This window comes from Bos grunniens, chromosome 7 (genome assembly GCF_055505025.1).
Source record: "Bos grunniens cultivar Pamir isolate PY7600 chromosome 7, Bosgru_T2T1.0, whole genome shotgun sequence".
In the NCBI taxonomy this organism is placed as follows: Eukaryota; Metazoa; Chordata; class Mammalia; order Artiodactyla; family Bovidae; genus Bos; species Bos grunniens.
Window position 1 is genome coordinate 21432442 of NC_141171.1, and position 13487 is coordinate 21445928.

Here is a 13487-nt window from a genome sequence, read left to right on the forward strand (position 1 = left end):
TGCCTTGCGCCTCCGTCCTCCCTCCACCCCCCACCCAAAGCTCCTTATCCGCGTCACGCAGGCCCCGGGCAGGTTCTGGGGTCCTGGTGAGAAGGAACAGACGATGAGGGGGCCGCAGCACTTGGTTTATTTAGCTGGAACCGCAGGGACCTAGAGCAGATATTCAGAAACTCACGCGCACGACCCCGGTCTCACTCAGTCCCGGCCTTTGCCGGCACGGCGCTTCTGGCGGCCCAGAGGCCGGTCCTCCTCATCGGGGCGCCGCAGGGAGACCCAGGCCTGCCTCTTCCTATCCTCTGGGGCTCCAGAGTCTCGCCCCCAAGGTCGATGGCCCCCTTCGCGGGCCTCCCAGCGTCGCGGTAGGGCCCCCTGGGGCTCCCTGGCACCACGTGGCTTCTCCTCTTTCCGTGGCTTCTCCTTTCTCGGCCTCTCCTCCTTCTGTGGCTTCTCCTTCCCGGGCCTCTCCTTCCGAGGCTTCTCCTTCTTCAGCTTCTCCTTGGGCCCTCGGCCGGCGAGGGGCACATGCTCCCCATTAGCAGCTTCTTCAGATTCCCATTCGTCCTTCTCTGCAGCCTTTTCACTCCTAGGAATCTGGACCCTTTCCTCTAACTTCGAGGGGGGCTCGGGCTGCCTCACTGAGGGGGCCCAGGCCTCAGGCTTTGGCTGTTATGCAGACAAGCGCAGGGTGGTGGGATCAGCCACAATTCCATGGCTTAAGCCCGTTCCCCCAGTGAGGAGCCCACTGAGGAAGAGCTTACCAGGGTTGACGCTGGCCCCTTGGGTGACAAGCTTGACGAGGCCCACGACTCAGGGACAGGCGCGGGGGCTTCTACATCCCTAGCCACAGCCTCTGGGAGGGGACAGGAGGGGATGCGAGTCAGCCTGGGGCAGGAGTCGGGAGTGAGAACCACAGCACACCATCCATCCCCTAGAGCCCCCCTCCTGGGGACAGGCAAGGGGACCCAGCCCTTTCCACCGGGGTACACTGAGGCTAGGCTGGGTCCCTTCCAGCCCTGGGAAGGGGTTCCGGGTCTCCACTGCTGCTTCTCTTCAAACCTCCCTCATTCAGGGTGTGCCAGAATGCTCCAGTTTCTCTGAGGGCCATGGGAGCACTGAAGCACACAGGAAAAGCCACACACTGTAAAATGGGGGTGTACACGGCACTTCCTGGGCATGCAAGGCCCAGGGTATGGGGTGGTTAGGCAGGTTCATCAAGGTCCCTACTAGGGTGGAGGAGAAGGCAGTTCCCTGTAAGGTCTGTTGGAGAAGGGGATGGAGGGATCTCAGAACCGGTACCGGATAGAGGGACTCCTATGGGACCATGGGGGTGCACAAGGTCCGCTGCCCAGCAAGAAGTGCAGGGGGCCGCCAGGAACCCCTTACAAGATCCAGGCGGCCTGCGCACCGCCTAGGGTCGGGGCGCACAGACCCGCCCTGTCGGGTGTCCGTGCTTCCGGGAAGGAGTAGCCAAGTGTGAGGCTCACCGCGGCACAGCTGGAAGGCGGAGCCCAGCAGCGCCACGAGCGAGGCGAGCACCAGGCACTTGTTGAGCGTCAAGTCTCCCCAGGGCAGCTCGTCGCTCAGGGCCGGCGGCGGCGGCGGCTGCGGGGGCGATGCGGTCTGTGCCTTCTTCCGTGCGGGGCTCCGGGGGGCTGCAGGAGCAAATGCTGTCTGGGTTCTGGGGCAGCAAGGGGCAGACCTGCGGCTAAAGTCAGCTCTGCTCTGCCCGGCTGTGCGGCCCTGGGCTGAGAAACTAAGCCCTGCCGGCTTGGCAGCTTCACTGGGATGCAGAGAATTTTCCAGAAGATAATTAGCTGAAGCTTAGTGGCAACTAAGCTGGTGTTATCATGAATTAGCGGAGACTCACAGCCCTTTCAGTTTCAGCGGGGAAACCGCTCAGCCGGGAGCCCCATGCTGGCTATCCTCCCAGATCCAAAGACCCACCCTCCCCTCCCATGCTGGTCCATACCCATCCCCCCACCTCACCCCTGCCTCCTGCAAACCCACTTGCTCCTGCTTTCAGCTTCTCCTTTCCTGCTCCTGAGGTCACTTTGGACACAGGCTCCTTTTCCATCTTCTTGGGCTTGGTGTCCACACTGCCTGTGGGGCTGCCCTCAGTCACCCGCTCCTGAGAATCCTGTGGGGACACGTGTCATCCTGGATGTTCCTTCTAAGGGAGACTGAACCTTCCCAGGGGCTGCAGAAACCCACCCTTTTAAGCCAGCACCTCCCTACTCCAGGAGCACCTTGGGCTGAAACCCAGAGGGAGGACCCCCACCCCCACCCCCGCTAACTCACATGGGACCGGCTGCTGGAGTCAGCCAACCTGGATGTTGCTGTTGGTGGAAAAAGAGGGGAGAGTCAAAGTCGTGGGGACCCCCAGATCCCACTTTCTGTTGGGTTCTGCTGGGTGAGGGGCTGGGGACAGGAGATCCCCCAGTTTACAGGTTAGAAAGTAGACAGACTCAGAGACAGCCTTGCACAAAAGCACACAGCAGGTCACCGGCAAGCCAGGATCCAAACCCTGACCTGTGTGGCCCAGCATCTGTGTTTTCTGGGATCTTTACAACCCCCCCCCAATCCCCCAGGACACTAATGGGCACAGAGGTTGGAAACAAGGAGCATGGTTTAAGCCAGTCCAGTGTGGAAGTCCAAGTCCTGGTTTCTGAAGGTGGGCCACCTGACTCAGAAGGAGGATGGGGGTGTGGGCTTCCTCCCCCGGCACCTTCTCCGGTACCTCGCACACTGTCCTCCTGAGGCCGGCCGGGACAAGGGTCAGCCAGTACAGAGAGGTCCTCATCCACTTGACAGCTGCCCAGGCCTCCATCCAGCTCCTCCATGGCCCTGGTTGCCATGGAGATGGCTGAGCAGCAGCAGGCCCAGAGTCAGGCTAAGGGGAGCGGGGAAGAGGCAGCCTGAGCCCCTGCTATGGGCCTGGGCTTGCCTCTTGGAGCAGGGAGCTCCTTGCCTCCGCACACCACCACCCTGGCTTGTCCGTTTGCCTGGAGCCACCTTCCCTGGTAACTTCACACTTGCACAGGACATGGCCCGACAGCCCTCCAGCAGGCACTCTCCTTGACATCCCCCCAGGTCTGTCTTGGGACCCCTCCGGATAGGCCAACCTCTACGGGCTCCAGTATTCCTGTGCACACAGCAGAGACCGCTGGGGCCCAGAGCAGGCTGGGTCCTGCCCATGGTCACACAGAAGCGAGCACAGAGCCTAAACCGGAACCCTTGGCCCCAGGGTCAGCTCATGTTCTCTGAGACCAGGGACTATTTTTATCCGGTGCCCAAGGCCAGCAGGGCAGGCCAGCTAGGGGCCCAGCCCCTCCTAGGCCCTTGTTCCCCTGGGGTCTCCCTCTGGGTCATCCTTACCCCTCATTCCTGGCACCTAGCCTCCTTCCAGACCCCGTGGGTGTTGGAGCTCAAGTCCCAGCAGCCAGGACCAGCCCGACTCTGGCCATGACAGGCAGGGGGAGGGGGTTCCGGGCCTCCCACCCCCAACCCTGGGGTCCCTGCCTCCTCTATGCCATCCCCATAGGGCAGATGAAGAAACAGGCTGAAGGTGGAGCTGTGGACCAGAGGTTGTGCAGAACTGGAGCCAAACCCCATCCGTTGGCTCCCACAGCCCTGTTTTTTGGAATCCCCGGTGTCCCTGGCACCAGTGTTAGGGTGACCCATCCCTGGGCAGAAAGGGGACCCTTCCCTGGGGCCAGAGCAGTCGGTGGGGGAGACCTATGGGTGGGGAGTGCCCCTAGGGGCGTGTGGGGGCAGCCGCAGGAGTCGAGGACACCCCCGTGGATCTCAGGGGTGCCCTCCCAGATCCTGGGGAACCCCCCCCCACATCTTCCCAGGCCTCCTTGTGCCCCTCTTACCCACAGTCGCCACGCTGGGCCTGGTGGACAGCATGGAGCGCGGGTAGGGTGGCCCCAGACAGACAGCAGCAGGTGGCTGGAGGCTGTGCTGTGGGCCAATCAGCTCCTCGGCCTGCTGTGGGAGGGGGAGGAGGGCTGGCCTGAGGTCCCTGGGGGGAGCACACCCCTACCTCAGAGCAGGGCCAGGCATTGGTGGAGGGGTGGCCCCACCCCCACCAACATAGAATCATTGCCAGGCCTGCCACAGTGACCCTGGGAACGTTGCTTTCTGTCTCTCAGCCTTGGAAAAGAGGGTTGCGGGGGGTGAGAGCACCCACAAAGCATGGTTACCTCGCCTTTATAAGCAACTCTTGTGTCCCGGGCTCTGCAGCAGCTAAAGGATCGCAGCCCTGTGGAGTCAGGGCCCATCAGGGAGGGCTTGCTGGAGGAGGATGGCACCATCAAAGGGAATCCAGGCTCTACCCACTGGCTCGGGCCAGGCTCAGCTCAGAGGACTCGGTTTCCTCATCTGGAAAGTGGGGTCATTTCCTCCTGGCGGGCAGTGAGGTGAGAATGAGTTTATCTGGGTTAAACAACCACTCAAATGTGAGCTGCTTTTTTTTTTTTCCCTTAATTGAAGTATAGTTGGTTTACTATTATATTAATAGTATTAATTACTATTGTATTAATTTTTGCTGCACAGCTGTACGGCAAATTAACTCAGTTATACATAAACTCTTTTTCACATTATTTTTCATTATGGTTTATCACAGGATATTAAATATAGTTCCCTGCACTGTACATTGGAACCTTGATGTTTATCCTATATATAATATTTGCATCTGCTTATCCCAAACTCTCAATCCTTCCCTCCCCCGCTCCTCCTCCCCCTTGGCAACCACAAGTCTCTTCTCTATGTCTGTGAGTCTGTTTCATAGGTATGTTCATTTGTGTCATGTTTTAGATTCCACATATAAGTAATATCATATGGTATCTGTTTTTCTCTTTCTTAATTTGAGTGAGTGATAGTTGCTCAGTCAGGCCTGACTCTTTGCAACCCCATGGAGACTTACTTTGCTTAATGTGATAATCTCTAGGTCCATCCATGTTGCTGCAAATGACATTTCATTCTTTATTTTAACTAATATTCCATTGTATATATACCATATTGTATATGAATATACAATATGTATATGTCTATATTGAATGTTGTATATACCATATTTTTATCCATTCCTCTGTTAATGAACACTTAGATTGTTTCCATGTCTTGGTTATTGTGAACAGTGCTGCTATGAACACTGGGGTGCATGCATCTTTTTGATTTAGAGTTTTGTCTGGATATATGCCCAGAAGTGCGATTGCTGGATCCTATGGACTCCTAGGCATTGGTGATGGACAGGGAAGCCTGGCTTGCTGTAGTCCATGGAGTCACAAAGAGTCAGACACGACTGAGCAACTGAACTGAACTGAACTGATGGGCTTCCTAAGGAAATCGCCTGCAATGCAGGAAGACCTGGGTTCCATCCCTGGACGGGAAGATCTCCTGGAGAAGAAAATGGCAACCCACTTCAGTATTCTTGCCTGGAGAATTCTATGGATAGAGGGCCCTGGCAGGCTACAGTCCATGGCGATGCAAAGAGTCAGACATGACTGAGTGAGTGACACACAAACGGCAGCTCTACATCCCACCTGGTTACATATCCACGTTTGTTTAGTCAATCGTCGAACACATACCACTCAGTCCAGCCAATCAGTAAAGGAAACCAACTTTGTCATTAAAAAAGTGTATTTGTTGATTTATTTTGGTTCGACTGTGTCTTCGTTCCTGTGTTACTGTGTGGGCTTTCCTGTAGCGGAGGTGAGCAGGGGCTACTGTCTTGCAGAGCATGAGCTCTAGGGCACACTGAACTCAGGAGTTATGGCATATGGGCTCAGTGGTTGAAGCTCCCAGGCTCTAGAGAACAGGCTCAATAATTGTGGTGCACGGACTTAGTTGCTCTGCAGCATGTGGAATCTTCCCGGACCAGGGATCGAACCTATGTCCCCTGCATTGGCAGGCAGATTCCCATCCACTCTACCACCAGGGAAGCCCCCATCTTAACCATTTTTAAGTGACAGTTGTACATTCACAATCTTGGGCAACCACCCCCACCATCCATCTCCAGAAGTTTCTCATCTTCCCAAACTGAAATTCTGCCCTATTTAAGACTAACTCTCTAGCCCCTGGCCCCCACCAACTACTTCCTATTTCTATGGATCTGACTGGGGTTAAAACATACTACTTCGCACATTTTATAAGACCCTTACAAGGTTACATTTCTATTTGTACCTCCCATTCTCCATATACTATTGTTTTACTTCAAATATGATGTAAAATCAATCTCAGGATTTTCCCAGCGGTCCAGTATTTAGATTCCACGCTTCCACCGCAGGGGAGATGAGTTTGATCCCTGGTCAGGGAACTAAGATCCCACATGCTATGTGGCCAAAAAAAAAAAGACCAAAACAGTTAGAATAGACTTCATTCTACAATGAAGCACAAAATTTCTGAGGTCCCTACTGGATGACTCACAGACTCAATGAACTAACTGCACCTTTAAAAAAAATAATAATTATTTTTATTTGACTGCTCTGGGTCTTAGTTGCAGTATGTGGGATCTAGTTCCCTGGCCAGGGATCAAACCTGGGCCCCCTGCATTGGGAACATGGAGACTTAGCCACCAGACCACCAGAGAAGTCCCTCTCCACCTTTGCTGGCAGGTTCTCCAAGCAGTCCCACTATAGATGAGCTCTCAGGGATTGTCCTTTTCCCAGCCTTATTCTTTGCCTGGCCTCCTGAAGTTTCACCACATGCACTTATAGCTGGATATTCAAACAAAGACCTGAGGGCACCCCTGTGAAAATTTAAGAGCAGTTTCTTAAAATAGTTCCCTGTTCTCCAGCATACCACCCTCCAGCCACCTTGACCTCTGTCACCTCCCATCTCTGTTTCCTCAGACTATGAAAACTCTGTGTTCTGTTTGGGTTTCCCCTCCCTGACCTACAGCCTGGAAATCACTTACAGACAGAATTCTGGGGCAGCTCTGGGGCTCATCCTGTTTGTTTCCTCCCTCTCTCCACTGCCTATTGTATGCTGTCTGAAAACCAGTGTTTTATATATTTTGTCCAGTTCCCTAGTTGTTTAGGGTGGAAGGGCAATTCCCATAGCAATGATTTACCAACTACGGTTCTTTTTAAATAGCTGGTCAGGAATCCATTGTGTGGTTATGCCAGAACCTATTTTATCCAGTTTTCAGTTCTCCCTTGTGTACTTGTTTAACCTATGATGTTACTTAAGCTGGGGCTTCCCAGGTGGTGTAGTGGTAAAAGAATCTGCCTGCCAAGGCAGGAGACATGGGTTCAATCCCTGGGTTGGGAAGGTCCCCCGGAGTAGGAAATGGCAATCCACTCCAGTATTCCTGTTTGGAGAATTCCATGAACAGAGGAGCTTGGTGGACTGCAGTCCATGGGGTCGCAAAGGGTTGGACATGACTGAGCAACTGTGCATGCACGTTAATCTTTCATCATAGATTAATTTTGGCACCTCATAGCATGCAGGATCCTTGTTCTTCGAGCAGGGATCAAACATGGAGCCCCAACCATTGGACTGCCAGGGAAGACCCTGCCATAGATTAATTCTGCATGAAACTGGGCATCATATCAGTAGAAGCATGCTGTGTACACTCTTTTATGTTCGGCTTATTACGTTCAACATTGTGTCTGTGTACTTCACCTATTTTGTTCTCTGTTAGTACTTTGTTCTTTTCCTTGCTGCAAAGTTATACCAGAGAGTTATGTATCCATTTTCTGTTGATAGATATTTGGATCCTTTTGACTGAGTTTTTGACTGACATACAGTTACTGTGAACATTCTTGTTCCAGTCTTTGGTGGATGTATTCATGCTTTCCTGTTGGGAACAGTGGTAGACTTGTTGGGTCAGAGGGCATACATATATTAGCTTTAAAAGATACGGCCAAAATTAAGTTTAGGCCACACCCTGCGATGTGTGGGACCTTAGTTCTCAGACCAGGGACGGAACACATGTCCCCTGCAGTGGAAGCATGGAGTCCTAACCACTGGACTGCCAGGGAAGCTCCCCTCAGTGTGATTTAACTTTACTTTTCCTTTATGACTGAGATAGGGCATCCTATTGGCCATGTGCATATCTTCTTTTGTGAAGTGTGTATTCACAACTTGTGCCATATTTTAACTGGGTTGTCTTTTTCTTCACAATTTGTAGGAATTTTTGTTTGGTTCTGCTTTATTTTCTGTTTAACTATATTGTGGATATAAATCTTTTCCAATATATGTATTAAATATCTTACCCCAGTTTGTGGCTTGCTTTTTTTACTTTTTTCATGGTGGATTCTGGTGGGCAGGAACCAAGTGTATCTCATTCACTTGCCAGGCCTAGGACACAGTAGGCACTCAATAAATGTTAGTTGAAGGAGTGAATTGGGCTTCCTTGGTGGTTCAGACGGTAAAGAATCTGCCTACAATAAGGGAAACCGACAATCGATCTTTGGGTTGGGAAGATCTCCTAGAGAAGGGCATGGCAACACACTCCAGTATTCTTGCCTGGGAAATCTCATGGACAGATGAGCCTGGCGGGCTACAGCCCATCGGGTCGCAAAGAGTTGTACACGACTGAGCAACTAAGCACAGCACAGAACGAGTGAATGGGTTGAAGTCCTATCTCTGGATTTCAATTTCTCCACATGGGCACGTTAATTCCTGTTGTTCACTCGCTCAATCTTGTCCAACTCTTTGTGTCCCTATGGACAGCAGTATGCCAGGCTTCCCTGTCCTGCATTATCTCCCAGAGTTTGCTCAGTCATGTCCATTGAGTTGATGATGCCATCCAACCGTTTCATTGCCCTTCTCCTCCTGCCATCAATCTTTCTGCCCATATAATATACTCCCCATATCACAGAATTTTGTGACACGTGCAGGATGTACGAGACCGGTCCGCCGCGGAGCGGGATTTGGAGGTTCTCTGACAACGTCAGCTTTTAGAATCAGAAAGGGCGGAGCTACGTTCTTCTCAGGGAACCTCTTCGAGAAGCTCCACGTGGGCGCCCCGCCCACAGCAGGCCCCGCCCACGTCTGTCACAGAGTTGAGAGGTGGGGCAAGAAGGCGCGCACAGAGGGCGTGGTAACATTCCGGAACGGGGAAGTAGGTGGAGTTCCGGAGGTCACTGACCTATGAGGGGGAAGAGCGCTAACACGCAGGGGGCGTGGCTGAGCCGCCCGGAGGGCGTTGTCTGCTTTTCCATTGGACGGCCTGGCGTCGTCAGGGAAACGCGGCGTCTAGGCGTGAAGAGGCAGGGCCTATAGGGAGGCGGGGCTTCCGGGGGCGGGCCGCCGGTCCTGGGCTCCCGCCGTCAGCTGACCGGCCGCCATCTTGTCCGCCATTTGCAAGCGGCGCGGCGCGGAGCCGGAGTGGTGGGGAGCGCGGCCTGCCGAGCGGGTCGCTGCCGCCGCCGCCCCGCCAGCCGCCGCCGACCTGGCCTGGGAGTCCGCCCCGCCGCGGCGGCCGGCAGCACAGCGCTCCGCGGACGGCAAGCGCGGCCCCTGGGCTCCCTCAGGGCGGTCGGCCGTGGGCCTCCCGGGGCTCGAGCCCGGCGGCGGCCGCCGCGATGGCCCTCAAGATGGTCAAGGGCAGCATCGACCGCATGTTCGACAAGAATCTGCAGGATCTGGTGCGCGGCATCCGCAACCACAAGGAGGACGAGGTGATCCCAGCGCGCCGACCCTGGCCCGGACTCTCGCCCTGACTCTGACCCAGTCCGACCCGACCCGGTTCCCGGCTCTGCCCCTGACTCCGGCCCCCCGCCCGCCCCCGCGGCCCCGCTCCCGGCTGGAGCCCCGTCTGCCTGCGGCCTCGACCTCCGCACCTCTGCCCGTTCCTTCTCCGAGCCTCAGTTTATCCTCTTGGAGTTGGGGGCCCGTCTCCCGCTCCCCGAGGGTGGCCTGGAAGAGACTTCGCAGGTCCTCACCCTCGCTAGCGGCGGATCTCCGATCTTGAATGTGTTTGTGGTATCTCTTGCTCAAAAGAGATGCAGAGCCCCCTGCCCCGCCCCAGGCCTTGGACTCCTTGTTGGGGGACCCTCCTCTTCTGCGGGCTGCCCCCGGAGGAAACCCCTTCTGGGATAAACGCACGTCCAGGTTGCTCCCCGGTGTCTGGTCCGGAATTGGCCTTGCCTCCTGGGCTCGAGTCCCCCAGAAGGTGGGGCCGCCCCTCCTAGCGGGTAAGGGGTGGGGCAGCCGACGTTCTAGGCCAAAATAAGGAAGCAGCTCAGGAGTCCTGGAATAGGGAAGCGGACTTCAACTAGACACCCGAAAGCCAGAGGGGAAAAGGTTTTCCAGAAGTAATGTTGTAACAGTGGTCACCATTTTCTTCCCTCCCGCCACCCTGTGACCTAGATTTAGGAGGAATGGGGACAGTTAGTGACCACCAGACCTCTGGCTTCCGGGGAGGGAGACCCAAACCTGCACTTAACAATGGCAGGCTGGAGCGAGTCCCCTTTTCCTTGCCTGAGAGAGAGGCTCCCCGATGGAGAGCAGCTGTCGGACAGGTCCCACGACCAGGTGCCACCTGCCCGGCCCTCACAATGGCGCCGGGGAAGCCAGCAGGGCCGAGAGAAAGGTGCGGGGACATTAAGGAATTCGCTGGCAGGCACCAAGAGCCCCGGGCGCTGTCCTGTGGAGAGCCTGAGTTCCTGCCTCTGTTGCACTTTTTCAGAACGGGTGTGACCTCGCTGAAATGTAATTAGGTTATTTTGGTTCATTTCTGTAACTCGCCCACCTTCCCTTCTTTGGCTACATCTAGGTTTTGCATCGTGTTAGACACTCTGGCCAGTTCCGCTGGTCACAACAGTAGTGAACTCTTGGTCTGATCTTTAGTTTCTCTTTGAAAGAATAGCTGGTCGGCCTGCATTTCGGACCCCAGGGCATGGCAAAGCAAATATGTGAAAGGAGTTTGTGCCCTCAGATTTCTTTTTCTGTGCTGGTTGACCTCCTGATCCGCCTCCGGTAGTGGGTGTTATTGAGCAGTGTGTTCCGAGATTCTGAGGAGGGGCCGAGGGTCTTTGCCCTGGAGAAATGCGAGTTCCACTTATGGCGTCTGCTTTTTAGGGTGCAAGCCTGTCATCAGGGGCAGTGCCCTGAATCGTGCTCTATTCATTCGGAATTGGTAGGAACTGATGGCTCAGTCCTCAGGCTTGGAGCCCATTATTTGGCGTTTTGATGGTGGTGGTGGCTGGGTTCCACGCAGATGCTGTCCAGGCCTGTGGGCAATTCCCACGGGATGTGGCTCAGGATTCAAGGGTCCCTCATCAGAAGAGCCGTGGTCTGGTCAGTCATGACTGGCTCCAGATGTTGGGGAGCACAGCAGGCAGCTATGGGGTTACTCTTAGCTCCCAAACCACCCCCCTATTCCAAGGAAGACTGGCAGCAGTGTGGTTTTCCCTCAGAGTTTACTGTTTATAATAGATTGTAGCTTAAAACTCCTGTTGTGGCACCATGGAAGTGAGGCTTGGCAGTGACTTTAAAAAAAGCCAGATGGAATGGCATCATGATTTAGCATGTGACCTTTGTGAGACCCAAATCCAGGTTCTTGGTCGTATTTGAGTGACCTGGGGAGAGTTCCCTAGTGTAAAGTGGGAGGGACGGCTACCTCCCCATCTTGTTGAGTGCCTATAACGCAGGCTTCTGTGAGCTCCCCAAAGAGGAATCCAGGAAGTCCGGACCCCTGGCAGAGTAACTGTGAAACTTTTGCTTCTGCTTGTGGTACTAAGCGTGTGCATGCCTGTGAGTGGGGTTACCATGGAAAACGTGCTTTTTACAGTGAGTCAAAGAAGTTTGAAAAATAATGGGCTGATTCCCATCTTTCTGGGGTGCTTGAGTAACAATCCTTGATATACAGCACCAGGTCATGTGGGCAGGTGAGGAGAGTCGCTTGGGAGTGTCCTTGCTTCTGAAACTTGTGTATAACTAGGAAAAAACAAATGATTTTCAACATTGAATTCTTATGAGTACTTTTCATATTTGGGGGGAAACCTTTTCTTTCAGTCTTTTTAAATTATATGCATAACTTTTTGTAATAAGCTCAGTGTTTATGAAAGTGAGAAGGTAAAATACTTCTTCCCAGAAATCAGTTTGAGAGTTTTTTTCTCTGAATAGAACTTGAGGGAGATTCTGTCTGTTAAGGTTTTGTGCTGGTCTTCCCTGTTATGGTGGCAGCCGTTCCTGAGTGTTGTCCATGCCCCTGAGGACCGACCCTCTGAGTGTGGGTGCACGCCTCCCCGGCCCCCAGCAATCTAGTGGGTTCCACTTTGTCTGTGTCCCAGCTCACTGCATCAGGTGGCACCTTGCAGTTGTCAGTGTCAGTTTTTGTGTGGGGTCTGAGCTTGCGTCTAACCCACTCAACTGAAGTTTCTGAATTTGAAAAATTCAGTCCTAATTGTGTATAGTTGGCTGTGTGTATCCATAGGTTCTGCATTCACCAACTGAATTGAAAGTATATTTTTAAAAATTCCAAAAAGTTCCAAGAAGCAAGACTTGAATTTGCTGCACACAGGCAACTATTTGAATACACAGCACTTGCATTGGGTCACGTGTTGTAAGTCATCTCGCAATGAGTTAAAGTGAACGGGAGGATGTGTGTACATCATGTAGAAGTTCATTGTATACGAGGGACTGGAGTGTCTGAGGATTCTGGTCTTTGGGGGTCTGGAACCAGTCCCCTGCAACACCAAGGGTTAACTGTGGAGTGGTATTTTGAAATTGGGCATAATCTGGGATTAAGATTGAACTGTACGAAGTGCTGTTATTCTAGAGTCTCTGACCTCAGAAATGCAGTTTCCTGGGGTTCAGTCCTTGCCAGGGTGTGTGGGGCTCCTCGGGCCGTGAGGTGCGTGCAGGGTTGCCGCTCCTTGCCCTAGGGACAGTTACTGAAGCCTGTGTTGTGTCTGGTGCCATGCTTTTGGTTATTCTGTAAGACTTTCTATTTTAAAAACTTCCGAGGAGACTAAAGATAGGAAGTTTAGTAAACAAGTTGTTACCTGAGTCAGGGTGTCTCCCCCTTGGCACTGCTGACGTCATTCTGGGTCATCCTTTGAGGGGGGCTGTCCTGGGCACTGTGGGGTGTTGAGCAGCGTCTCTGGCCCCACCTGTGTGATGCCAGGCCTCCCCCAGTCTTGATAATCACAGTGTTCCCAGATACGCCCCAGTGTCCCCTAGGCGCGGGATCCCCTGACCATAATTGGTAAGGAAAATTCCTCTGGATTCCATAATGCTGCCCCTTCTTCTAGGTGTCCCTTGTTCCCTGTGCTGTCACTGTGTTGTTGGACCCTGTGCTGTTGTGAGATAAGGAGGCCTGTCCCTGCTCCTGTGGCAGAGCTCCGGGAGCCTTTGTAGCTTCCTAGGCAACAGAAGTAACTGGGAGCATCCCGGTTGGGGTGTTCAGTCTCTGCCCCTGGTTCCTGGCCCCAAGCTGCTGAGTCTCTTGGGGTTTCCTGGGAGATGGGGTGTCTTTTGTTCTGATGAGGTGACTCTGGGACTGGGGCACCAGAAAGACCAGGCCATGG

General features: G+C 53.7%; 2 protein-coding genes and 1 long non-coding RNA gene across 5 annotated transcripts in view; 2 read left to right on the plus strand and 1 right to left on the minus strand.

Moving 5' to 3' along the window:
- Nucleotides 1-110: 110 nt before the first annotated feature.
- JSRP1 (junctional sarcoplasmic reticulum protein 1) lies at nt 111-3939 on the minus strand. 2 transcript variants are annotated; one of them, XM_086410318.1, is made up of 7 exons: nt 3876-3939; nt 2738-2890; nt 2299-2336; nt 2008-2137; nt 1485-1652; nt 759-850; nt 111-663 (listed from the first exon to the last, which is right to left on the minus strand). In XM_086410318.1, exons 2-7 carry the CDS (start codon nt 2853-2855, stop codon nt 196-198), a joined length of 1014 nt encoding a protein of 337 aa, XP_086266444.1. In that variant the 5' UTR covers nt 2856-2890; nt 3876-3939; the 3' UTR covers nt 111-195. The 2 variants fall into 2 exon arrangements, with proteins under 2 accessions (XP_086266444.1, XP_086266445.1); XM_086410319.1 differs by lacking the exon at nt 2738-2890.
- A 108-nt stretch (nt 3940-4047) lies between these two features.
- LOC147368883 (uncharacterized) lies at nt 4048-5640 on the plus strand. Its single transcript, XR_015166880.1, has 2 exons — nt 4048-4421; nt 5184-5640. It is a non-coding gene; the product is annotated as an uncharacterized LOC147368883 (long non-coding RNA).
- A 3663-nt stretch (nt 5641-9303) lies between these two features.
- AP3D1 (adaptor related protein complex 3 subunit delta 1) overlaps nt 9304-13487 on the plus strand; it is a 33571-nt gene continuing 29387 nt past the window's right edge. The window contains exon 1 of one of the 2 annotated variants that reach the window (XM_086410311.1): nt 9304-10126. In XM_086410311.1, coding sequence (XP_086266437.1) covers nt 9926-10126 — 201 coding nt within the window. In that variant the 5' untranslated portion in view covers nt 9304-9925. The remainder of the gene's footprint in view (nt 10127-13487) is intronic. The other variant, XM_086410312.1, reaches the window with a different exon arrangement.